The sequence below is a fragment of the Sturnus vulgaris genome, chromosome 1, assembly GCF_052056855.1.
Source record: "Sturnus vulgaris isolate bStuVul1 chromosome 1, bStuVul1.hap1, whole genome shotgun sequence".
Classification (NCBI taxonomy): Eukaryota; Metazoa; Chordata; class Aves; order Passeriformes; family Sturnidae; genus Sturnus; species Sturnus vulgaris.
In genome coordinates, this window is record NC_142243.1 from 110,016,395 (window position 1) to 110,041,733 (window position 25,339).

At 42.3% G+C, this 25,339-nt stretch overlaps 1 protein-coding gene across 1 annotated transcript in view; it reads left to right on the forward strand.

Annotated features, from left to right (window-relative positions):
• The window catches only part of CABLES1 (Cdk5 and Abl enzyme substrate 1), a 70,582-nt gene that overhangs the window by 31,934 nt on the left and 13,309 nt on the right, over window positions 1–25,339 (forward strand). Inside the window, exons 2-7 of the mRNA XM_088173951.1 lie at window positions 1,672–1,743; window positions 3,975–4,067; window positions 10,750–10,827; window positions 20,698–20,797; window positions 22,307–22,463; window positions 23,258–23,361. Coding sequence (XP_088030077.1) covers window positions 1,672–1,743; window positions 3,975–4,067; window positions 10,750–10,827; window positions 20,698–20,797; window positions 22,307–22,463; window positions 23,258–23,361 — 604 coding nt within the window. The remainder of the gene's footprint in view (window positions 1–1,671; window positions 1,744–3,974; window positions 4,068–10,749; window positions 10,828–20,697; window positions 20,798–22,306; window positions 22,464–23,257; window positions 23,362–25,339) is intronic.

Genomic DNA, 25,339 nt, shown 5'->3' on the forward strand with positions numbered 1-25,339 from the left:
TGTTTGGTCTCCCTTGTCTATGTCAGCATATCCTGAAATGCAGACTTTTTTTTAACATTTTGAAGATATAGCCTATCTTACACCAGATCTTCTAAAATCCTAGTTTAGACAAAGCCTTAGGGGATTTAGGTTTGCATATTTTTCCTTAGAGGATTGTGCTTCACACTTAGTTGATCTATAAATTGTTTGAGGGGTTTTCTATGATTTTCTAAGGACAGAAGAAGCTGCATGCACATTCAAATTGTCCTGAAATTCATTGTCCGTGGGTTAGTGATAGAAATTTGGTGTTTGAATTAATAACAAATGGAATCACTGAACCTCGGGGTTATTTTGAACTGAAAAACATTTTGGTAATCAGATTTGCAGCACGGCTGCAGGAACAGTTGTAGCAGCACAACTGGAGGGGCAAGGGAATTGCAGGAAGGATTAGAAACTGTTTATACTGGCAACAGAGAAAGTAATTTATTGTGAAAATACAGCCCAGAAATAAATTAATGAGCACCTTTCCAAGCATATAGGGAGTGCTCATGCCATTCTTGCTTGCAGATCAAGGGAGTAAGGCAGCTCAGTGGGAATTGGGCAAGAAATAATGATAGCCTTTGAAGACTTTTATCATTCATTCTCATGAAGTGACTGGCAAGGTGCTCCATGCCTCAGCCATGGCCCTGGGGATCGATGGATTCTGGCAAAGCTCCTGCCAGCCGGGTGCTGGGGCACTGTGCCACAGCTCTGCTGGCTGTTGCAGCTGTTCTGACGCCCATCGACGACAGAATAGTTTCAATGATTGCCAGATTAATTTCTCTTTATGTGCCTGTGGGTGGGCTGTGTCTTACACATTCATTTGTGATATTTACAGTGGTTTTTTGGAGGGTTGGGTGCAGTCCTTGTTGTTTTGTGCTGCTTTCGGGGTGTTTGGAGGTTGTGCAGCAGCAATGGCTGCTAAAACAAAGCCTGTACTGGGGCATCTTCCCTGCCTGCTAGAAAAGCTAGAAAACCTGTAATGCTAAGATTTCCATAATTATTTCTTTGAAGGTGGAGGAAGGATGTGACTCAGACATAGGAAAATGGTTTAAAACAGAGCTTAGCTCACCTGTGCTGCTCATGGGGATGGTCAGAGCTTGTTTAAACTGCTGGTTTATAACCAGTGTTGCTGGCACTATCATCTTTCGTCTCACTTCAGACACTCCTCACAAGAGCAATGAGATGGACATAATAGAGAAAATAGAGAAAGTGGCACTTGCTTGGTAGAGAGTGCAAGGGGCAAAGAGAAGTGTCCCCTGTGACAGTGTGAAGGACAGGCAGTCTCTGTGGATCTATGTCTGCATTATTTTGTCAAAGCTCTGTACTTGTAGCATTGCCAGCTGTACTGCAGCACGTGGGACTGTGTTAGATGGGTGTTAAACCCTTGAAGGAAGGGGAGCACAAACTGAGGAGGAGCTGTTGCGAAGCTGCGACTTCTGCTTTGCTGTAGCAGCTTGCATGGAGTAAGTTTGCTTCTGGGTGGAATCAAACAGATTAAGATAAAAGCAGAACAGAACAAAATTTATTAATATCCAGAGGTATGGCTTGGCTAGTGAGGAGTGGTTTGTGATCTTTACTGAATAACAGCTCTGAAGACTTTCTTGTGCCCTCTAATCAGCAGTGATGTTTTGTGTTCTGTTTTCTCTGCAGACGCCGGCTGATCTCCCAGCGATCTTCTCTGGAGACTCTGGAGGACATCGAGGAAAACGCCCCACTGCGGAGGTCATTTTATTTACTCTCTCTCTCTCTGGCTTCTTGTCTGTAAAACACATGCATGGGCAGGCTTGCTCTCCCTCCTCATGTTGAAAAGTAGCCAGATCTTCACAGTAAGATATTCTTCATAGTGAGTAAAAGTGTTGAAATTTCACACGCCCTGCGAGGTGGTGGCTGATATGAATTGCACATTCCCTGGCTTTAGGTCATTAAACAAAAAGGCAGTATTTAGACTAAATGTCAGGAATTAAAATTCAAGATTTGATTAATAGAAAAGTTTAGTTGTCACCAATATGAATGGCAAGTCCCTAGTCAGCAGTACCCTAACATCTGTGGTTAACATCTTACTTAACAGTAAGTTTTTGAAGGCTAGTATTTTTAATGAATTTTTACTGTTTATTCTCTCAGCACATGCAAAATTATTTTGATTACCAGTATTTCTGTCTGTGTGTTGGTTGGTATGTTTGTGACTGCTGCCCCACTAATAAATCTGCTCCCATCCTCGTTGTATTGTCCGCTTCAGCGTGTTTTGATTTGTGCATCTGGGAGACCACAGCTTCCTTCTCTGGGGACCACAGTAATTAGTCGTTAGGCAATCCTCTGGGGTGATGGAAAATGGAGCAACTGCTTAACAGTTGAGAAACTGGCTGGTCAGTAATATGACCAGTGCATGGAATGCTTCCAGGTCAGCTGTTCGGCAAGACGGCAGCCTAAGTTTGCCTGCCTCTTTATCTTAGGACCTGTAATCCAGTTGGTTTATATTGGTGTTTAGCCTATAGCCTTGTTTATCCACATGCAGATTGGCTGTCTCTCCCTACCTCGAAGCAAAGAATAGCAGAGTCTGTACCAATTGGCTTATTACCAAAGCTTGATTATTTTTACAAAGCTTACTATTGCATGCTTACCAGCATGCTATGAAGCGTTCCCATAAGTGATTCAAACATGTATAATTGGTAAAAGATACAAACAAAGTAGGGTTTGCCAAGCAGTATTTTTACTTGCTAATTTGTAGAATTGGTGGTAGAATGTCTCTCTTGGTGCCATTTTCCTGTAAGAAGTTAACAAGGCTAATTGTAGTCAGAGGATGAGGGAATCTCAAGGCCTTTACAAGCAGGAGGAAGGCAGAAGTGGCAAAGTGATGGGGTGTGCCCGTGCAGCACGATGGTGTTTGGGTACAGCAGCAGGGACTGGCATAGTGGTCTGTGATTTCAGTCCAATGTCCAACCTCTTGGGCTTGAGAAGCTGCTGAACTCTGCCTCTGCAGGGGAGAGGATGGAAAAGATAGGTTAGGGAAGCTTAACACCGAGGGACTGTGCTGGTCCCGAGCACTGGCAGAAGATGTTGGTCTCGTAGGTGCCACGGAGGATGCAGCAGCAAGGTCCAGCCCTGGCTGCACTGCAAGCACAGAACTCATCTCCAGTGCCTGCGAGCTCTGCCTCGCCTTGCAACAAAGCAGCCCTGAGATGGAACAGAGAGCGCTTTCACATGCGCTGTGGTTTCAGCTGATTAGAAAGAGCAGGGCTGGAAGGCGGGGGGAGGATATTGCTGTTTGTCTCATCTCTCCTCCCTCTGGCAATTTCTTTCTGTAACTGCAGTTTATAAAGCGCATTCAGATGTAAAATAGATTTAAGGCTTAATGTTTTGAAGAACGATTATTTTTTTTTCCTGGGGTAGTTTATTTTATTTTCAGTTGTTTTACTGGCAGGAACGTGAAAAATAATATTTAGAGTTAAAATCAAATAGGAATTATCCTTGCAAATAGGAGATTTAAATCTTTCTAAAATTAAAACAAGAAAGAACTTCCCTCAATCACTCCTTTATCAATAGCTGAGGAGCATACAAAAGCGTGGGTGTTGGTGCGAGTGGGGAAAATTGCATATTTACTAGGTTTTGGTTTGGTTTAATTTTTTTTTTGTTCTGAAAGCTTGGGCTAAGGTGCCATGGCAGATTACAGGAAGTTTTACTTTGCTGAGATTTTTTTATTATTTTCTTTTTGCATGAAGGGAGGAGGATGGTGCCTTTTCTTGTTATTATTTTAAATATTTTTTTTGTTTGAGCTGTCGCGTTTCCAGACTTATTGTCTTTATTGTTCTTGCTGATTCCTAACACAGGGTGACTTGAATCATTTGTCTCGTCTTTCCTTCCTGCTTTTGTGTAGACTTCTTGGCGGTACAGCAGGGAACTGAGAACTTTTTTTTTTTCTTCTCCCTCCCCTCCCTTGCAACTGATTTATTTTTCAGATGTCGGACACTCTCAGGATCACCCAGACCAAAGAACTTTAAGAAGGTTCATTTTATCAAGAACATGCGGCAACACGATACCAGAAACGGCAGGTACTGTGCATGCCGAGGCTGCTTGTGCAGAGACAGCCCATGGGATGTGAGGGAAGGGGCTGGATCAGCATCCCCCTGCAAGAGCACAGCCATTGCCACTCACCACATATCTCTAATGGATGGATTCTTTGAATGCAAAGAATCTGTGAGGGTGCAGGCTACAGTACGTGCTCCGTTCCCCAGGGAAGTACGTGTCAATGGAAGTGCTAGCCCACAGATTTTAATACCTGTGTCTCCCTAATACAAATTACCTACACAAAAGGAAAATCCGTGATGCTGTTGGAGCAAACTAGGCACAATCTGGTTTCTTCAAGGGTGTTACCACTTTCTAAGTGTGAGAGGGACACACAGCTCAGCCTGCTTGAACCCATTTAGCAATGGTTCAAGGATACTTCCAACATCTATTAGTGGATACAGCGTGCTGGTAAATGCACAGCCAAGGATGGTCATGTCAAGGTGAGGCATGGGATCCTAGTTTCCATGGCAGATGTAGGCAGAGAGGCTTCCAGGGGATGTATGAGAGGTGCACCTGTGTCTGCAGCACACCCCGAACTGGGATATGGACTGCCCAGGTTACAGCCATAGCAGCTATTGGCTGGGACTTGGCTTACTTCAAAGACCTGATGTATCCATCAGCAAAATGGGTTCTCCATTGTGATATCATCCATCTCAGAAATGAAACTGACTCCTCCCTGCTTATAAAGAAGATACCTGTCCTCTCTGATTTTCCTATAGACTGTTTATCCGTGTGCCTCATGATTTTCTTTACTCTTGTTCTTCCCAGTCTGAACAGGTTTGAGCTATGCCACCTGAATAGGTTGCATGAAGACTAAACTATCTCAGTGAGAATTGACTCTTGCACATGCCTGTTCTCACAAAACTGCCATGGCTGAGAGCCATGGACTCTAATGGACCAATTTGTGCCTGTAGCCTTTGATTTCCATCACATGTGGAACCCTGTCAGTAGAAATTCTAACATTGCATTGAACCACAGGTTTTATGAATTCAGTTCTGATAGGTGCTACCTGGCTCAAGAAAAATTTTCATCACTGTTACTCTCACACATACAACTCACACGAATGCAGTGAAAGGTAGTAATCAACATAAATGTTGCACAAGGTGGCCCTGAGAGATTTTAGAAACAGCTTTTATACCTAGCCTTTGTATCCAACAGTCATATGCAGAACTGTTGACTTGACTATTGTCTGACTAGCCACTGATTATTGTCTTTATAGCAAATATATGTGGAATCAAACACTGAAAAGGAGCCCGTTAATTTTAGTCCATTTTGTGTATAAGTAGATATATGTTCTGGGAGTTTCTTACAGCAAAATATACTTACATGGTATTATGCAAATTCCACAGAGAACAAGTAATTTCTGAGATGTGTATATAAAATCTAGGCATAAACTTGATAGAAATATTACCTGAACAAGAATAAATATTTGATTTGTAAACTCTTTTCACTATGTTTTGCAGAAAAATGTTTGTAGCATATATGCAGTATTTTATCTTAATTCATAGATCAGTCATTATGTCTGACAATATAACTGAATATTTTTCTTGCTAAGAAAGCAGTGAGAAAGCTTCCGTTATTCAACTGGCTTCTTATCTCTATGAGCAGACACTGTTTTCCAGAATATTTCCACAATCATAATAAAGATCTCTTTATCTAGAATACAAATACAGTAAGAATAAGAGACACAGTTTTGGCAATAGTTTTCATCCTATGGTCGTAGAGCTGCAATGATACTAGCTATAAATAAAATGCAGAGTTAAAATTTTGTGTCACCCCTATGTCTAGCAGTAAGTAATCTGACTCTGTTTTTCCCAGGGGTCTGGATGTAGTCACTGGAGTTAATAGGCATTCTGGATGAAAAGGACCTCTAGAAATACAGGTGGATCTGCTTTATGTTTTCATCCTAAAATCAGCAGTGTTTCTGAGTACCTTAAGACCTTTGAAGCTGGTGTCCTCCCCAGTTCTGTGTGACACAGGAGCACAGGCATTGTAGATAGGGATAGAAAACCCTCCTGGGGCTCCTTTCCATGCCTGAGAGCTTTTCCCGGGTGGCTCATGCATGGTAGTGCAGGATGCAGATGCTGAGCTGGGCTGGAGTCAAGGCTCTGAGCTCCCTCCAAAACGCCTGACCCTTCTGTCACAGCATGTCAGTCTTCCATTTAAGATGAGCAACCCAGCTTTAAAAACATCTACACTGACTGTATTTTTTGATGACTGAGCTTTAAAATAGCCAGTACTTTCACAAATTGTTTCACTGGCTTGTGACTGTGTCACAGCAAAGAAAACTGCAGTGAGTGATAACTCAGGGCTTCTCTCTGCCCTTGTTTGCATCTCTCAGCCTGTAAGGTGATGGATGTGTCCTTGTCCTGTGGCACTGAGAGCTCTTCCCCTCTCAGCCTCAGGGATAGCACGTGTTGAGCAATGATACTCTGGGTCCAGCCTTTGGCAGTCCTGCAGCAAGGCAGGACCCACTGCAGTTAAAATAAGAATTTGCCTATTTAGCACAGAGAAAAAGCTCGTGCAGAAAAATATTCAGACTGGAGCTTAATCAGCCAGTCCTTGTAAAGCTTCCTGTAGATAGTTGTGATCACTGGTTAAACCAGTTTCTGTGGAATTCTAGGTCGTGGCTTATTAAAGGAGTTAGAAAATTAGGGTTCCTAGACTGTTAGCAAAGCAGTCTTGTAAAACAGCACAAAATAAATTTTACCATTTAAAGACAAAGACAAATCAACCCTGACACATAAATTAGCACAGGTAGCCACCAGCATATGGTTTTACCCACTTTACTCAGCAGGTTTATTGGTGATACCCTCCATAAACACTGAAGCAGAAGATTAGTAAAAACAAGCCACTGAAGTGGCAACCTGAGCCAGCTGAATAAATAGTTACTGGTGAGACTGGGACAAGAACCACTCTACAGTTATTGTATGTAGAAGGTATAAAAAGCAGTAAAAGAGTGTTCCTCTCCCACACCCACGCCATTGCTTTCTCAGTTTTTTTTTGTTAGCAAACACATCTAAGTGAAGGCCAAACACCATCATGAAATGTCTCTTTTGCTGTTCTCTTAATTGCACACACATGCAGACTAAGAGGTTACTAAGATTGGCAGCACCCTCACAGTTCGTAACTCCTCTCAGCCACCTTCTAATCGCTCTTGGAACTTCCGAGACTCCAAAATGAGGGCTGCTACCCTGACAACATCCACGGTTTATGTGTTCACCTTTGTGTGTAGGACAACAGAGCCCTGGCAGTCAAAGATCATCAGTCAGGAATGAGAAAAGAGGCTGCAGTATTTCACATGTGGATAGTATATATGATGTATATCACATTGCCAGATGGCAGCCTTTTGGTGGAACACAATCAAACCTAGATAGATGCTGGGGAAAGCAGGCTTTATTCTTCAAGTCTAACGAATTACTGATTCTGTTGAGAGCTTCGTGCTCATTAAGGTTTTTTGCAGTATATACTTCATAAAGGAATTGGAAGATTAGCTTTTATAGCCTTTGCACATTGTCAAAATTCTTCTCTGCAAAGTAATGGTTGCTCTGAACCGTAGTAATTAGTACAACTTTTTGGTGAAATGTGAGAATTAAAGAATGTGAAGTGGTTTTAAACATGTCTAGGTGGCACAATTGGAATCAAGGCATGTAAGCACTCTCACACAGCTTCTGAGGTAGCTCCTTCAGAGGTGTGCAGGATTGTAGATGCCCTTTGCTGAAGAGTTGAAATCCAGGAAAATACTTTTCTCCCATAAGTAATAATTTGATTTTCTTGAACAGCAATGGACTTCTACCACAGCTTTCTGGACTTTCTGCCCCAGCAAACCATTGCAGGCCTTCAGAAAAATTTTTTGCTTCCATGCATATCATCAGATCTATACGTGAAATGCCATCCTTGGTGATGAGTATCTGACCACTGCTTTCCCTGCTTCCTTTCAAGTTCAGCTCCTAAAGCTGTTTTGCATCACTCTCCCTTGGCAGCTTTGCAGATGAGGTTTTGTGGCATCCTGGCAGGGGAGGCCGTGGGCTCCTCTCATGCTCTGCCTGGGAGATCTTTGTATAAAGAGGGTCTGCTGGTTTATGGAAAGAGAGGCAATACTTGGGTCCCAGGGGAAAGAAATTTGAAAAAAATACAAGCTGGGCTGGTGCTTTTTATTTCCTTTCTTGTCTGATTGCTTCTGATACACGCAGTTCTGTGGTAACTTCCTACTGTTGTCTTTGCTTGTGGACATGGAAGCACCAGTTTGTTTTTCTTTTAAGTATTAAGAGTTGAGTGGTATTTTTAGGGAGGTGTAGGGTGTTGCTGGAAGAGCTGTATTTCCAGAAGCAACCAGAGGGAGGGGGATAATATGCTTAGTGGGGACTGTGGTTTTCCGAATTCAAAGATGCTTTCTGATGTCAGCCTCGAAACCTGTGCCAAGTTTCATACATCAGCAAACAAGGCTTCCAGTGAACAAGCAAGCTGTTGTGAGTAGCAACCATTCAGTAAGCAGTGGCAAGCACAAAATTAATCATATGCCAGGGTTTTTTTGCTTGTGGATTGCTGTTCTCAAATGGGAAAAATTATTCCCCCCTGCTCTGTAACTCTCTGCCGCACAGTGAGACCGCCTTGTACGATCTGAGACATTTCCCTTAGGTAAGGAGTGTTGCAGCATTCAGACAACAATGAAATTGTGCTTCATCTGCTGCAGGAGAGCTTCCTAAAGCTGTATGCACGTTTATTATTAGAAACCCTTCTTCCTTAAAGGGTAAATCCCTCTTTGCTTTCAAACGGGCTTTTGAGGAAGAAAATAGGATTGCTATAACGGAGTAATCCAGAAGAAGGAAAATCGATCATTCTGCATTTTTCCAAGGATTACGTGCAGCAGCTCTCTTGGGGAGCTAAACCTTTTCCAAGAGCAATGACTAAGCTGGTCCCTTAAGGAAACAGTGTTCTAATACTAACAGTGTAACTGGTATGAGAATTCATGGGTGCATGTGCTGGTTTTCAGATAGCAAAGAGCAAAAGAGCTTGCTAGGGTTTGTTGTCCAGCTTTGACTAGTGCAGGACAAAGGATGAAAAGTTCAAGTTAAATCCTCACATACAGAACTGGAGAACACAATGTGGGAAAAATCAACGTTGGAGAGCAGAGCAAGGAAGTGCAATAGCCCTGACAGCCGGTGTAGTGGTAGGTCCTAGCATTTTCACCACAAGTGGAGATTTTTAGGGAGGTAAAATACCCCTGAATTCTAACACTAATCAGGTCAGAAAACATCACAAATTGCTGTCACTGTGTCTTAGAGGAATTCGAGCTTGTGCAGCCTGTTAGCTAACTTTAGAGGGAAGAAGGGGCAGTTGTACAACGGTACAGTGTCCTGAAGATAATAAGGAAAAAGGGTATATTTGTAAGCAGTTCCTTATTGGCATGTTATATCTTACTTCTTGACCAAGCTTCTCTTGGCTTCTTGCAAGTCAGTATCTCCCAAAACTTTGATAATATAGCTACTGTTTTATGGGAAGTGGGTCTTGACTTCAGGGTGGTTTTGATGTTGCTTAATATGTCAGAACCTGATGGCTGAAGGCAACAGCGTGGCTGTGTAACAGACAGGTTGCTCCAAGCTATTTGATTCAAAGGAAGTGAACTCTATCTGAGCTGAAACCAGGACAGTATCACACAGTGACTTTGCAGATGTTGCAGAGATTTGGAGACTGGTTAGAAATACAAGGCATTTGCTCTAAGAGTGTCCTGGATTCTGAGATAAGCTCTCTGCAGGCAGATGATGTATTATTTCATGCAGCCAAATCTTGGCTAACTGCCTATGAGGACCAAAGGCAAGCCATACTTAGAGGAGGAGAGATTCAGCCCTAACAGTGACTGAGACAGATATGGCAGGGAACTGTGAGATTGGTTTTGCCTAAGTGTCAATGCAACATCATAACCAAGAGGGCAAATGTGATTATTGAGCACAGGGGCTGCCAGAGTGTCATGGCTAGACACTGATTTTAAAGGTAAGACTGGAAGATGTGCAACTTCTGAGGTCAGGAATAGTGCCTAGAGACAAAGAAAGAAAGGTGATGGGTCAAAAACTGTAGAAGACTCAAGGAGGAAGCCTGAAAACAGTGAAAGGATCTGAGAACTTAAAATAATAGCAAACCTAGCCTGACTGATGGATGAAGCCTATTTCAGGAACAAGATGCTGACAATCAAGGGAGTCCTTTGGTTTAGCACAGAAAGGTCACAACCAGCAGCCAGAGTGTGTATCAGTGGTGATTGTTGGTATCTATCACCTGGGTTGCTGCTGGGTTTGTCTGTTGAGTTTCAGCCATTGTAGTGAGTTGACAGAATGGCCCCGTGCCTCTGTGGGTGGACTTTTTTCACTAGGAAAGCATCTGTCCTGGATTCCAAGTCACATATTCAACATAGTCTTCCTAGAAAGCCTGTAGAGGGCATGGGGCTGTGCTACTCATTCACTGCTTATGTGGCAGCCGTGGCACAGGCTTTAACACTTCTGCAAAGACTCCATAGCACAATATCTGTGAGATGTGAAAGAGGATGGAGAAATCGTCCATTATGGAAGTTTTATGATTGCAAATTCCTCAATGGTAACATCTATTGCTTTGCTTATTGTGGTGGGATTTTTAAATTTTAGTCTTTGATTTCTTTTATTTTCTTTTATATTTTAGAATAGTCCTTATCAGCAGCAGAAGATCCTTCTGTAGCATATTTTCAGTGCTGCCATATCGAGACTGTACCCAAGTCGGGTATGTATATTTATACGTGTACTGCATAGTCATTCTGGGCCTGCATGTAGACCTGATAACAGACAACAGCATGATGGAGGCTAATGCTTTTACATGTCTGCTCTGAGAAGAGATAAATGCTCTTAGGTGTATTTGCTTTGTGGACCATTACCGGGTTAAAACTACAGCTCTCAACTTTATTTATATGTGTTGTGGTGTCTTTGATTATTAAGCTGGATTAAACTACCCCCATGAAATCAATGTTCTTGAAAAAGTGCACTTTTTTATTGTTCCTTCTGGCTTCACTCATCTTTGACAAAACAAATACTCTAGACAGCACAACTTTAATTGTATAAGCCGTCCTGGCTTTCTCTTTCTCCCTTGCAAACATGGTGCTACTGTATCTAGATTTCTAGAATTATGAAGAAAAACTTGAATTTAAACAGAATACTTTTTAATCTAATACTTTTAGTCACCAGTCAGATCATTCAGACAGTGAAAACATTATTTTGGCCATAATATTATACAGGTTCATAGCTGTCCGTGCAGCTGCCTGACGTGCTGAGACACTGTAACTCTGATAGAAAAGTTCCTTTGAAATGAAGTAGTTCTCCAAAGACTGAGAAAGCTTTTAGCTCTTCCACTGAAACCACAGAAGTGGAAGAAACCGGATTTGGCTGGAAGACGTGGCCTGGCAGGCTCTGATGGCCAGCTGGGTGCCTTTGGAGGTGCAGTGCAAGGCTGGGATCAGCAGCGCTGGTGGGCAGCAGCTCTGTGACCCTGGGACAGGGGGGGGAAAGCATGGCCACCATACCCACTTGCCAGACACCTGAGAAGTCTTTGTGGCTGACTCAGTGACTGCAGAGCCCAAAATGCGTGGGAAATAGTCAGTTGATACACTGAGGGGGGTTTGAAAGATCCACAAGTTATCTACAGTCAAATCTGTATAAAGGAAATTTCCAGCCATCAGTTTAGTTCTGGAGAATGATTTGTCACAATCTCCTTGTTCACCAGTAATTCAAAACAAAGGGAGATTATTTTTAATGCACAAAGGAAAGGAAGCACCTTTGTCGGAGGGTTGACTGTCTGCTCTCTCTTACAGTAAATTTTTTCCCTTAATTAAACTGTGATGACACATCAGGCAAATTCTTGACAGACTGGCAGATTTGTTCTTTGTTCTTGAGTACACTGTCATTCTTTTATGGTCATCATCCTGTGGAAATTGCCTCTTTATTGAAATTTGAACATATTTTGAAATTCTGATGACTGGTTATACCTCCTAAATTACAGTACTAACGAGCCCAGCTGCAAAACTAAATATTATTTCAGCATGTCATGTCTTGTACTGTGCTTTCACAGCAAGAAGCGCATGGGATAAGAAGGTTGCAAGTGCCAGTACACAACAATTCAACCCTGTTCCCTTGGCTAAAAAGCCAAGATTTTAAAAAATGCCCTCTGTCTTTCTTCCAGAGCATCAGAGGAAGAGGGGAAACAATTCAATAGTACCTCCTTCCAGGAACAGCTGGTGCAAAGAACAGATGAGGCAGTATAACATAAACTGTAGCCACTCTGTTCAGGCTGCACTGTTCTTGCTTACTTGAACATTTTGGATGTAAAGTAGGAGTGGGGGAGAGACACTGGATACTCTTATGAAGTACTGTAATGACAGCACTCTTTAGCTTTGCTTTCTCTGAATCCCTGGATTGCTGATGTCTGTCCCCAGGTAAGATGTCTGCAAATATCAGTGTATAGTTAATATAAAGAAACACGTCGTTGCAGGGAGCCATGGACACATCTGAAATTTGAGCATCTGAACTGGAGAAAGCCCCGGCAGGAGTGGGAGACTAGGATGGATGAGCAGGCAGGAGGAGCTGTTCCATGTGAGAAGAACACACAGTGGAGCTGCTGCTGCTTCTCCACCTCTGCTCCAACTCACAGGCACTGTGGCCAGTGCAGAAATTTCCAGGCACAGCTGTTTGGTGGAGGCTGCCAGTCCATATTGTACTCGAGGCAGTGCAGAAGAGCTGTACTCTACCAATGCTGGCAGATACAGTCAGCAGAAACAGATCCATTATAAAAGCATGGTAAAAGCACTTTCTGAAGTCACTACTCTATGTACTTGTCCTGTGTGGATGGGGCAGCATCACCCCTCATCACTGAGGTGTCAGAAGTGTACTCTAGATTCTAGACCTCACTTGCCTGCCCTCCATGCAGAGGTCAAGCTACAACAGCAAGAACCCTCCCCAAATCCTCCAAACCATGTTTTAAGTGGTTATAGCAATACAAATGGAGGTCTGGGGAGAGAGCTGTATATGTACACGAGGGATGAAGTTTGAGTTGCCCCTGGAATAAGTGGCCTAAATTCTTACTTTTCTTCCTCTATCTAGACAAGCAGAGCAAGTGAGAGAGCAGATATAGCCAGGTGAAAATGTAAGAAAAACTTCACTGCAAGTCAGGAGGTGCTGAGCATCTTACCTGCTGGCATTCCTTACCCCACAATATCTCTTGATGTTACAGCCCAGTCATAAGTCCTTAGGCAGGGCTTAGTGGTAGCTAATGGGAGTGATGCAGTGATGTGAAAACACTTGTAACAGTGTTATTGCCTCTGTTCTTTATTTAAAAGACACAGAGAAAGATTGTCTGAATGTTTGGCTTTATGACATACAAAGCTATTATGTGATGCACAGGTTAGAGGCAAGTGTTAGTACTGCAGGTTTGGGTTGTGCAGTTGCCTCTCAGTTTTCAATGCCTTGGAAACCTTAATGGATAAAGGGTTCCTCTTTTTTCTTTAAATACAATATTCCAAAAGATCTACTTCATGAGCAGTGTTGAAACTGTATCCACTTCATATCTTCCTTGCCACAGATAAGCATTAATCCCCATCTAGTTCTGTAGACGGGCAGAAAATTTGAGGTGTTCACCTCCCATTTTTATCAGAGGTGCACCTTGTGCATTCCCTGAGCTGCTGTGGCACACACCTCCTCTGTCATAGGTTGGTTGTCACTATGGAAGCTCACAGCAAACAGAGTTGAGCCTTGGTACTTTTCTGCTTCCAGGACAGGGGAAGATGCCTCAGGTCAGCAGCAGGTAGCTGTCCTACCACACACACTCTCAGCACAGGCATGTACACCCACATACTGACCTGCTCTGCGCCCTCAGAGGGGATTTGTGTCATGGCAAACCAAAGAGTGAAGCCATTTGCAAATGGATTAAATAAGACTTGAAGGAATTATTCATTTGGAGATGGGCTCCAGATGGTTTGAGGTGAATTGGATTTCAGCCCTTTGAGACAGGAGACGGGGATCAGACAGCAGATATTATCCTTTTAGCCATTAGGCAGGTCATGCTCCGGACACTCAAGTCCCTAAAGAGGAGCTGTTGCAGCCAGACTCTCCAGGAATGTTCCTGGAGGTTTCTGCCCACCCCATTCCCCACCATGGTGTGTGCAAGGGTGCTCTGTGCACCCACCATGTGGCCCCAGACAGGATGGAGAAGAACCAGGTTCAACTCTGCCTACCCTAGAAAAAGCAGATATCCTGGGCAGGGGAGAAGGGAGCCTATTCTCCATTGCTTGCCTGTTCTGGAAGCTTCTCTAGGCACTGCTTCTCCATCAGCTTCCAGGGAGATGGTACAACTCTGGCAGTGCTCACAGATGTTGTTGAAGTTTCTCCATGTGGCCAGGAGGACATGGTGGCCTGCAAAAATGGTCTGCATATGCTTGCAGCCAAGGGAAAACAATCCAGTTCTCATTAGTGTAGCCTGAGCAATTCCAAACAAGGACAATGGCAATGTTTGTCCGTCACTGTTAGAAGTAATATAAAGGAGGAAGAACGTACTGTGTTGTTTTTCACCCCAAGAATAAAAGGTATTGAGTTAGTTGGTATTGCAGTTAAAGGTAAAAGGTATTACAGTTCTGATGTGCGTTTTGTTTTTTATCTTTGGCACACGCTGTTACGCTTCGTGATTTAAAAATATGTTTTGGAAAAGGCACCTTTTAGGCTTGTTTTTTATCAATGGCAAAAGCATCCACAAATTGAAATCGTACCCATTCTGATGATTTTTTTGGTGATGTTGTAAGAACTCTTTTAAGAGCTTCCAAATTCCTGTGAAGTCCTGTCCAGAAGATGAATCTGGAGAACCTGGGGGAGGAGAGCTGGCAGTATGACACAAATGCAGCACTGCAGCCTGGTTAGTCTTACATGGAGCACTCAGACCTGGGCTCACAGTGACTGACTGACAGCAGGGCTGGAAATTACAAGCTACAGGACAAAAAACTCAGCATCAGATAGTGCACATCCTTATAAAGATGGCCAGTTCACCTCATCTTTTATTCTTCGTGGCATGAATTCAATAAGTGGTTAGAAAGTTACCTGCAGCAGGCACAGCTGCTGAATATTGCTGTCTTGACAAAAATAAAGGTATTCATCTGATGAAACTTGCCTCCAGCTAAAGGAAATAATGCAGTATGAGTAATCAAATGGATTGAAGCCCAGGAAGCAGACCATTCTTCTGAAGGAAAGCACGAAGTCACTAGATAAAAAGAAATTTTGTCCCTCTCAGAAATGCTACTAGCCAGCTTCATCCAATTTCTAAAGATAAGTCACTGCTGAATTTAACTTCGAATTTAACTAAATGCTGGCCAGAACAGTAATATGTTCAATGATGCCAGGAGCGAGAGGCTTTCAGTACCATCACCCCAAATAATATCTAACCAAAATGATCAATTAGTCCACAGACCTGGCATTCCCAACAGCTTTCTTTACCTAAACTCTGCAATCTTTGTTCATATTTAGTGTTTAAACTGAGTAAGAAAGTAATATGCAAAATGAGGCAAAAAGAAGGACTCGTGTGGTTGTCTTGCTGCCATCAGTTATTTGGCAGGTTAGTGAGTGTGGAAAACGGGGCAATATTTACAGGAGAAATGAGAGCATGTAAATTGCCATATGGATAGTAGCAATAAGCAGACAGCAGAGCAGGATACTCTGTTACATCCTTCAGATTTGTTACCAAGTTCCTCGCTCTTCTTCCCCAACAGATTTTGTATGCAAGGCAGTTTTGATTAAGTCATCAATCTTGAGTGCTTTTCCTGAGCATTTATCATTCTTTAGGCCTGGGGAAGAACAGCTATCTGTTTTTAGCGTGTGACAGGGAAACTGAAATATCCATGCATTTCTTGACCATTGCCCATTTTCCCTGCTTCTCACAAATTGAACAAAAAAATGAAACCAAGCACATATTAGCTTTACAGAAAGACATAAATCTGAAGCTTTTTTTCTCACAGCAGGACACTTCAGAACGAATCGTCTCATGTATGGATTCTATAGAACCACCATTGCTCATTTTTGTGAGTTGCCGTGTTCTCTTAGATAGAAATTGACTAATGAATCTCCAAAAGCTAGCAAGTTAAAATTTTGAACTTTTACTCTATGTTGGGAAGAACATCAGGAAAAGAGGCATGCTGACAGCTAAATATCTTTAGAGAGAGAAAAAGGAGGCTGGCCCATTAGAACCGTCTTTCCAGGAGTTTTATTGCTCCTTCTCCCTGTGAATTGCAGCTGGAGTTGTTCTGGCAACACTAATGACATTAGGATCTGAAAGCTCTTGATCAATTATAGCAGGCAGTCTCAGGCAGCGGGAGATCTGCTGCTGGTCTGACTGGCAGTGCATCTTTTCCAGAGCTGTCATTGTCCTTGTCTCTATAAACAGAGATGATAAGTGGAAATTATTTACACTGACGGATGAGAACAGCATCTTTTCTTGATGTCTCATGAACCTCTTTTGCTTTTAGAATAAGTCTTAGCAGTGGGGGGAGGAGGGGGGGTGGAATAGCTAAGCATAAAATACAGGCACAGAAGGCTGACATCTCTAAACAAAAATTATCAGATTCCTTTTTGCAATAAGCAGAAGGCTTTTTCATGTATCTAGAAGTCTGTTTAATATTTCATGGACTCCTAAATTATTCACAGGTTAGAGTGCTCAACTGTTGCTGTCATTTAAAGAGCAAGTGCCCAGCAGGAGTGTTGCATGGGACTTTGTAGATCACGTCAAAGCATAACATTTGGTTCGTTAAAGAAGTGTTATACTTCCAAAGGTAGCAGCATTCAATTTATACTCTGTTAATCCTAGCCTGGCTAATAAAAGACATGATGAGATTGCTTATTTTGATCCTTATCTGTCTGCTCAGTAAAACTTTTCACCATCTGACAACAAATCTAGGATCTCACGTCACCTCATATGGTTCCAAGAAAATCTGTGAACTCTGTTAGATGGAGAAACTTTCTTTTTTTTTCTTGCTAAGGGAACTCCCCAGCCTGACTACTCAAGAGTGCTGGTCACACTCCAGTGCCAGAGACCTTCACTGCTGGGATTGAAGCCACTTCTTGGTGGGTGGCTCTAGTGACCCGATGGGTCCCCACTTGACTCCTCACACACCCCATTCAGACCAGGTTTCCTCACGAGTTCAACTCCAGGTTTCCCATGGCATTCGCAGTTGTCTCACTCCATAAAGTCATTTATTCATGGTGCAGTAACACAGAAACAGCCTGAGCTGGTGCCTCTGAGGATGATCCCCAGCCAAGGATCCCCATGGCTTTTATACCCTCACAGTCTCCAGAAGTCTTCTCTTCCTTCTGAGTCTTTGGCTCCTGCCCCCCCTCTCTGTTTCCATCTACCTTGCTGGCTCACTAGTTTTCATCTCCCTTTTTATCCAAAAGGCTGCAGTTCCTGGCTCTTGCTGTGTTTCCCAGTGTCCATGCACCTGGCAGGTGTCACCCACCATCATGCCCTGTGTTATCCCAAAGGCTGGCAGCTCATGGCCTCTCTTCTCAGGCTCCTGCCTGGAGCTCTGCATTTCAATCTGCATCTCAGTCTGCAGCTTGTGAGCCCGGCTATTTGTACCCATGTATTCCTCAACATTCTGCAGCCATGGATAACTGAGACAATATGTTTAGTTTTGAGGGTAGTTTCTAACACTGCTCAGTGTTCCAGAAATGGTATCCATGAATAGAATATCTAGAGCTTGACATTGATGTAAATCAGGGTAACTCCCCAAACTTTGTCAGAAACTGGGATCTAGTTTTTTGCCTCCTAAGGAAATGTTATCCCTGATCTTCTCATTTTCTCAAGCTTTCCCTGCTCAAATAAAGTGAAGGTAGTAAAATTAAGTTCCCATGGTTTATTTTTGGTTTTGGATATCTGCTTGAATTCCTTGAAGTTTCTTAAAAAGCACTTTTGGAAATAAAGCAGGAAAATCAAAACTGAGGAAGAGGAGGAAGGAAGTTTACTTAAATGCCTCTTTGGCAAGAACTGTTGTTCCTTCTCTGCATTTTCTAAGCACCGTTATCTACTGGACAGTGGTTTGTGCAGTTCCTCAGTCCCATCAGTAATTTAAATAACTTAAACACAGTGAAAGCTTGAATTTTTTTTTTCTATGAAGTACCTGTCCTCTGTATGCTCCTGCTTTGTGGGACTCCTTGACTCTTGTGCCATGTAAAGATGTGTCCTAAAAATCCTGGTGGCAGTGGATGGCCACACTGGTGCAGTGACTGTACCCAAACAACCATTCTGACCCTTCCCCAGGCATGACTCACCCATTTGGAGAGGTCTAAGGGAAAGCATCCCCCAGATCTTTCCTAGCTGTTCTTGGGATGTTGGGACTGTATGGGGGAAACATCCAGCAGCGGGCTGGCAGCCTTTGGGCTTCCTCTCCCAGCAAGATCTTTGCCAAGACCTTCTTGAGCTCTTCATCTTTAATGGGAGTGAGGGGAAAAAATAAAGGCTTGTCTTGCAAAAAATTTTATTAGCTTGCTGTTGATCATACTGATAGGGAACTCAAAAAGGATACAGTAAAGTTGCTTAGGAATTCCTTACGAGGTGTTAGCCAAGATCTTTTACAGGAGAGGAGGATGTGTATAAGCCAGGATGAGCCTTTCCATTTATATCCTCATAAGAAACTGCACATTGTTTAGTTCTGATTTTCCTCAAGAGAGGGAGTTTAATTCTCTGTTTTATGGACAGATTGCTCTCCAAACAGTAACACTTTATTACTCCATTTTACAACATAAGCAGTCATATACTTCCTAGAAATACAGAGCATATGTGGAGAAGAGGAACACCCCAAGTAGCTTTTGCAAAACAAGGAGAATTACTGCAGTGTTGTTCACAGGGTCCTGAAAGGAGAATCCTCTTTAGAAACATCTGAAAGATGGGGAAATGGAGGCATTAGTGTCCATAGATCTTCAGCCAATGTCCAGGAATCATTCCTGTCTGTGCTCGCACTTGCCAGCTGACCCTGCTCCCTGCTTCAAAAGCACTGATTTCTTTCTAGTCCTCAGAGCTGCTTTTTATTTTTTAAAGCTGCTGTGCTGACTCTTCAAAGGGTGATGGATTTCCATTTGATGAATGGCAGAGTTATCTATCTATCTATCCATGTCTGTAAATTACATGGAAAAATTTCTCCATGACGTGTTTTCACAGTTGTAACAGCATTATTTCTTGCTCTGTAAGATCTTGAATGGAAAGAAACTACATAGTTCTGATTTCAGGTAGTTTACATGTTTTTTTTCATTTTGGGGTTCAGGGACTTCCTCAGGTTGTGTGTTTGTTTCATAGATAAGACCTGCTGAAATAGTTCCAATTTGGAATTTATCTCTGTGAGAAGTAGTTCCCTTAAGCACTTTCTGTGCAGGAGCAGAGAGGCTAATACCATGCTTCTGACAGAAAGTTATTTTTACATAATTATTAGTCCAACCTCTCAGTAATATGATATCAGGAAGCAAGAATGATAATATGACACTGTGCTAAGTGAACTCCAATCAAGAAACTAAGAGGACTTTGTTGGGATTAGAAACTTGATACACTCTTTTCCTTTGTCACTGAAGTATGTTTTCCAGAAGATAGACGTTTGGATTTTTCCAGCAGTACATGACTTACTGGGGGCTCAGGATAGCCATGTTTCAGAGAAATAAAGTGTATGATAGGTTGGAGAGGAAAGACAAGGAAAGAGGGTGTATTGTATGTCACAACAGGAGATAGCCCAGCCTGTGACAGGATGATGAGCCTGCAGGGCTTCTCCCTGTCTCCTGTCCCAGCCTCCATGCCAGCATCTCTCCCACACGAAGTTTTGAGCACACACTGAGACCCCAGCAGTGATCAGCCAGGAAAATATTGCAAGATAAATGTTATAGAGTTTTGTACAGCTGTCATTTGTGAAGCACAGATTTGCTCCTAGTCTTTTTTACCTCTGCTCATGTTTTGATCATGAGGCTAAAGCATGAGCTACAGGCTGCTTGTCTCAGGCATCTCATTTATCTCCAAATGGAAGATGCCAGGTGGGTCAGTCCTTTTAAAGTAGATCCCTAAGTTTCCATGCCAGGGTCATGGAAAACTGGCTTTCTCCTGTCTGCCTCCAACAGAAAAGTCACTGGGCTTTGGCCACTCTCCTGTGTTCTCAGAGCAGCAGGAAATCCTTCCTGGAATCTTCCAGGAAATTACCTCTGTTTAACATAGGGGAACATGGCTTTGTGGTCTGGGAACATCTGCCACCTGGATACATGGCAGTCAAGTGTTCAGGCTGGCTTGTTGTATTTCACCTGAAGTGTACATGACTTCCAGCTCCTTCCCAGTGCCAGCTTCTGTCGGAGGTACCCAGCAATGGGGAGACTTGCTCTGCACCACAGGCTGGGGTATGAGCTGCAACCGTGAACAAAATGGGGGTTTTCTCTATAAAGTGTTTTAGACAACACAAGTGCTTCCCACTGGAGAAGTTGTCTGGTCTGTGCTTTGCATTGGCATGTCTGGATTAGTGCTACACCTTATTTCAGTGTTTGGTGGTGGAAGGTGAACAAGGCATGTGTATTAAGAGCTGTTTCTGCTCTTCTCTCTGCTTCCCAGGGATATGAAGCTGGATGGTGGACGCCAGTGCCATTCTGCTGGAGTGTGTCTGAAAGAGATAATTGGTCTGGAAGGTGTGGAGCTCGGAGCAGATGGGAAGGTGGGGATGCTTCAGTTCCTACTCCCTTAGATTTTATGTTATAAGGGGAAAAAATGACTTAACTAATAACAAGTGCAAATATAGCATGCAGTGTAACACAGTAGTTAAAGCACAGGATGTGCAACTGTAAATAAGCTTAGCAGAAATTCATGAGGACTGCCCAAGCTGTCAATGAAGACAACTCTATATCCTTGAAGAAATTTGCCTCTGGCGATATCTGAGTGTGTAAAGCATTACTGAATTACACAGCCTTCCCTTGAATCTAGCAGGAGGTATCACTGCAGGGTATATTGTCAGGAGCTTTAGAATAATTTCTGGTGAGAGCTGTAGCTGTAATTCTGTTTGCTTTCAATTGTATTTAATAACATTTTGCTTAATATTTTTCCAGAGACTAGGAAGACAGGGGCACAAATGTGATGAGTCTTTCAAAATCCAGGAGCTCATTCACTTGAATAGAATAAGCGAATACAAATCTTTTGGGAAGTGATTGATTTTAAAGAAATATGTAGAGGAGAGACAGTTTTAGTCATAGGAGAAAACATTTCTTCCTGAAAGCCTGATTTACTTTCTACAGTTCAGTTTTACTCAGACTGCTGTCATATATGAATTTAAAGGCCCTGGGTCAATGCTGCTACACATGTTGTGCTCACCCAACCAGGTGTCAGGCCAGATCACAGGCTGTAAATTCCTGAGGACAATCTGTCTGCTTACAAATAATGAAAGCTCACATTTTATTTGATACCTGTTCTGACCTCCTTGTAATCCAGTCTAGAGTCTCAAACTAGTTTTTTTCTTCAATGCAATGTTATTGTTGGAAAATGAGCCAACGAGAAGCAAGGCATAGCTTTTTCTTGGCCAGGGCTACAAGCAGAGAATCAGTGCACTCTAAAAATAATTTTGTCACAAGTTACTCATTCACACTTGGTCCATGTTGAGGGGGTAGTAAATGATCTCCCACAACCATTGCTGTGAACTGGAGCTCACTTATTATATCAATAAGACTCTGCCAGACAAAGTCCTGAGAAAGAAAAATAGCAGAGAAAGTGCTTCAGTTTAGCAATGTTAAAGTGATTTGCCTCAGGCAGCTCTGTGCTGAGGGGCCTGTATAGATGATGCTAGTTCAGTAAAGAAGCTGCTGAAATGTGCTACAGAGAAGGCCCATTGGAAAAAACCTGACCAAACTGATATATTTTTAAATCTGACCCTTGAACAGGATTTTGTAAATCCAGTGTATTAGAGCTTGTGTGTGTGTGCATGTGTGTGTGTGTTTGTTTTGTTGAAGAATTAATGCCTTTGCAAACGCATTTTTTTCATGGATAAACTGACTGCACTGAAGCAAATGTAGGTGACTGGTTTTTATTAATCTGTACCTAACTAATAAATCCAGAAAATCCTCCATTAATTTGGCTTCTCTTGCTTCCAGTTGGAATGCACCAAAGGCATCCCACTGCATCCAAGCTGGGCTGAAAGTAACTGTCCATTCTGACTTTGTTTTTTTTTTTTTTTTAGACGGTTTCTTATACACAGTTCCTGTTTCCCACCAATGCTCTGGGAACTCGGAGGAACACAATAGATTCCACCTCATCTTTCTCCCAGTTTCGCAATGCAAGCCATCGTAGCCTTTCTTTGGGAAGAGCTAACAGCACCCAGGGGAGCATTGATGCAGGTAACTTCTCAAGTTGCTCGTTTTAATATCCTTGGGTGCCCTGATGGGAGGCAGTTATTGCAAAGGACTGACGTGTTTTGGTCTCCCCATTAGCTTAAATTAAACGAAATACAGTCTTCTGTTGTGGGTGAAGCACAGCTTATTCCATATTTGCTTAGAAAGCTTGCTTGTGGAGGATGGAAGTTAAATAAACAAGCACATTGGTCATATTGGCAGCCCTGATGGCACCCAGCGTGCCTTCTCCTGTCATGAGCCTTGTTTGTTCCTCCTGCATCAGGCTTGTCCTTACTTTCCTTTGCTATGGAAAATTTACAGTGGCAACACAGTAGTCATGAGCTGAAGGTGTAAATTCCACTTGTGACCTTTGTTAGGCTGGAAAGGCCTGTGTTTACAAAACCGGACACAAAACATAAGCCAAAGCACTATATGCTTAAAATATTTTGGCATGATAAATGAAACAAATCAAAACATCTGCTTGAATGGATGAAAACTTGTTGCTGGGAATAAAAGTCATTGCAGAGCTTTTTATAATTCTGCAGTTCTCTAAGCCCTAAATTCACATTTACCAGATAATTCATAAGCTCTAGGTCCTCTATATCTTGGCAAATCACATCGGTATAGAAATACTTAGAGTTGTCAAGACTTAGAGAAATTTTTCATCTCTTTAAAAAATCTTGAATAGGGATAATATTGTGCATTATCTATGAAATCATTTGCCACTTCTATTAAGTCCAGAGATTTATTGATGTAATGAATTCTTTTCAGAATTCTATATCTAAACTGTTGTTTTATAGGTAGCGACCTGGGAGACTTTGTTGAATATGACCCAAACCTTTTAGATGATCCCCAGTGGCCATGTGGCAAACATAAGCGGGTTTTAATATTTCCTTCATATATGGTAAGTGATTCTGTGTAGGACAGAGAAATTCCAGTAACAAAATCCTGAAGGTTGAGGTTTCATTTGGCTGTATTTTAAGAAGACTGTTATTATATTTAATCTACTAATAAGAGCTGTTCAGAATGCTTTGTTCTAAATGACAGTTACTTCTCAAGACATGTTAAAACAACTCGTGGAGGTATTACAAAAGCAAACACTTTTATTACCGCTGTATTTCATAAATGCTCTAGATGAAAGGCTTGTTCAAACAATGCACTCATTCTCTGGCATTCACAGGAAAATTTATACTTCCTCAAACTGGCACCTATTACAAAATAGGAGGATGCCCATTGGGGTTTTTCTGAAGTCATGAAGCTACACTGTGTTTTGATGCTAATCATTCACTCCTCTGAACAGCTTTGTTTCCCAGGTATTTATTTCACCATGGGATAGTTCTTCCTTTAATTGCAGCAATTATGAGCAGAGTCTGTATATTTCTCTCTATGTCCAAACCCTTAACAATACAGACTCATAAGTGTTCCATGGTCTGTGCTCTGACTAAATGTTTTCTGTGATGAGAGATTTCTGTAGCCCTTTTTTTTGATTGCTCCAAGTCTGTAGTTTATTTTGGCAGGACTGTTGCAAGAAGCAGTGCAGTCATACACATGTGAGCATGTATCTGTCTGGATTATACATCCAGAGTAATAGTAGGCAGCAGGGAAAAGATATTTTTTCCCCCAAGTGGTGGCCTATTAGTCTTATCTAGATACAGATATTATAGGATTTGAAACACTGAGGTCTAAAGTGTTGTCCATGTTCTTGTTAAATTTGGAACAGAAGACATTATTAAAGAAACTGGTAATGCATTTAAAGATACAGCCTTTGTGTGTTCTTATCTGCCCCCCCACCCCAGGGGTTATTTGGCTCTTGAGGGCTCCTTCTTCGAAATAAACTCTGAAGTGTTTCATGTGGATGGAAGATTATCTCCTTACTAGCAGGAATGTTCTATCTGTTGCACACAGAGGCTTAATTGAGCTGTAAGGCTGTGTTTATTCTAGATTTTCAAATGGGAAGACCAGCATGTCCTCCAGTTTTCCTTTAAGGGTTGGTGAATTATTTTTTGGTTGCCAACCCACAAAGTGACAATCTTTTATAGCAGCTACATCTGTGTGGGAAAATATTTGTCAGGTTTTGATATGGTTACTTCATGGATGGGGAACTATCTTCCCTCAAGGAGAAAAACATTGTTAGCCAACATCCAAAGGGAACATAGCTCTAGCAGTCATGGCTGTGTTTCTGACCTTCCTCAGGCTGTGAGTGCCTGCCAGGCAGCACAAGTCCGCTAGAATCACCTGAGATCTTTGATGCCTTTTTGACTTGATGTTCTCATGCACGTGGTTAAATGAGTCAAAATGGGGCAGCCAGGCATCCAGTGAGGGGGCTCTCCATCCAGGAGTGGGTATTCAGTGCCATTCTTCTCTGTATGGTGGTTGGCCACAGCATTTCAAAGTCTTGTATTTGTACTTCTGTTGTAAAAAGGAGCTGCCTGGGGATTTGACAAGGGGTATGATTAGATGCCCTAAAGGTGAAAAATGGACTTCAAGGACAGTTGTTAAAATCAATGTCATTGTTTATCTAGAATATATTTGCATTGATAGGAATCTTCCTGCTTTTAAATTTTCTCTAGGGTTAATTACTGCTGTCTCTGAAATTATGTCTTTTTTGACAGATGAATTATTTTGCTGAATTTACCTTCTAGATTTCTTCAGCACTGCCTGAGGGTCTGTGAGGCTCCCATCTCCCTTTCTGAAGGCAGGCACTAACCTAAGAAAGGGCTGAAGGACATTAAGTGCTCTGTTTCTTTTGTTGAGGGAGATCACAGACAGGTGCCAAGGGCTCTCTTGGCTGGGGTTTTTCCAGCCCACAGCCAAAGCAGCAGGGCTGTGATGCTGTGCAGGAGCTGCATGGCTCTGCAAGAAACTAAGGGGTGGATGGTTGT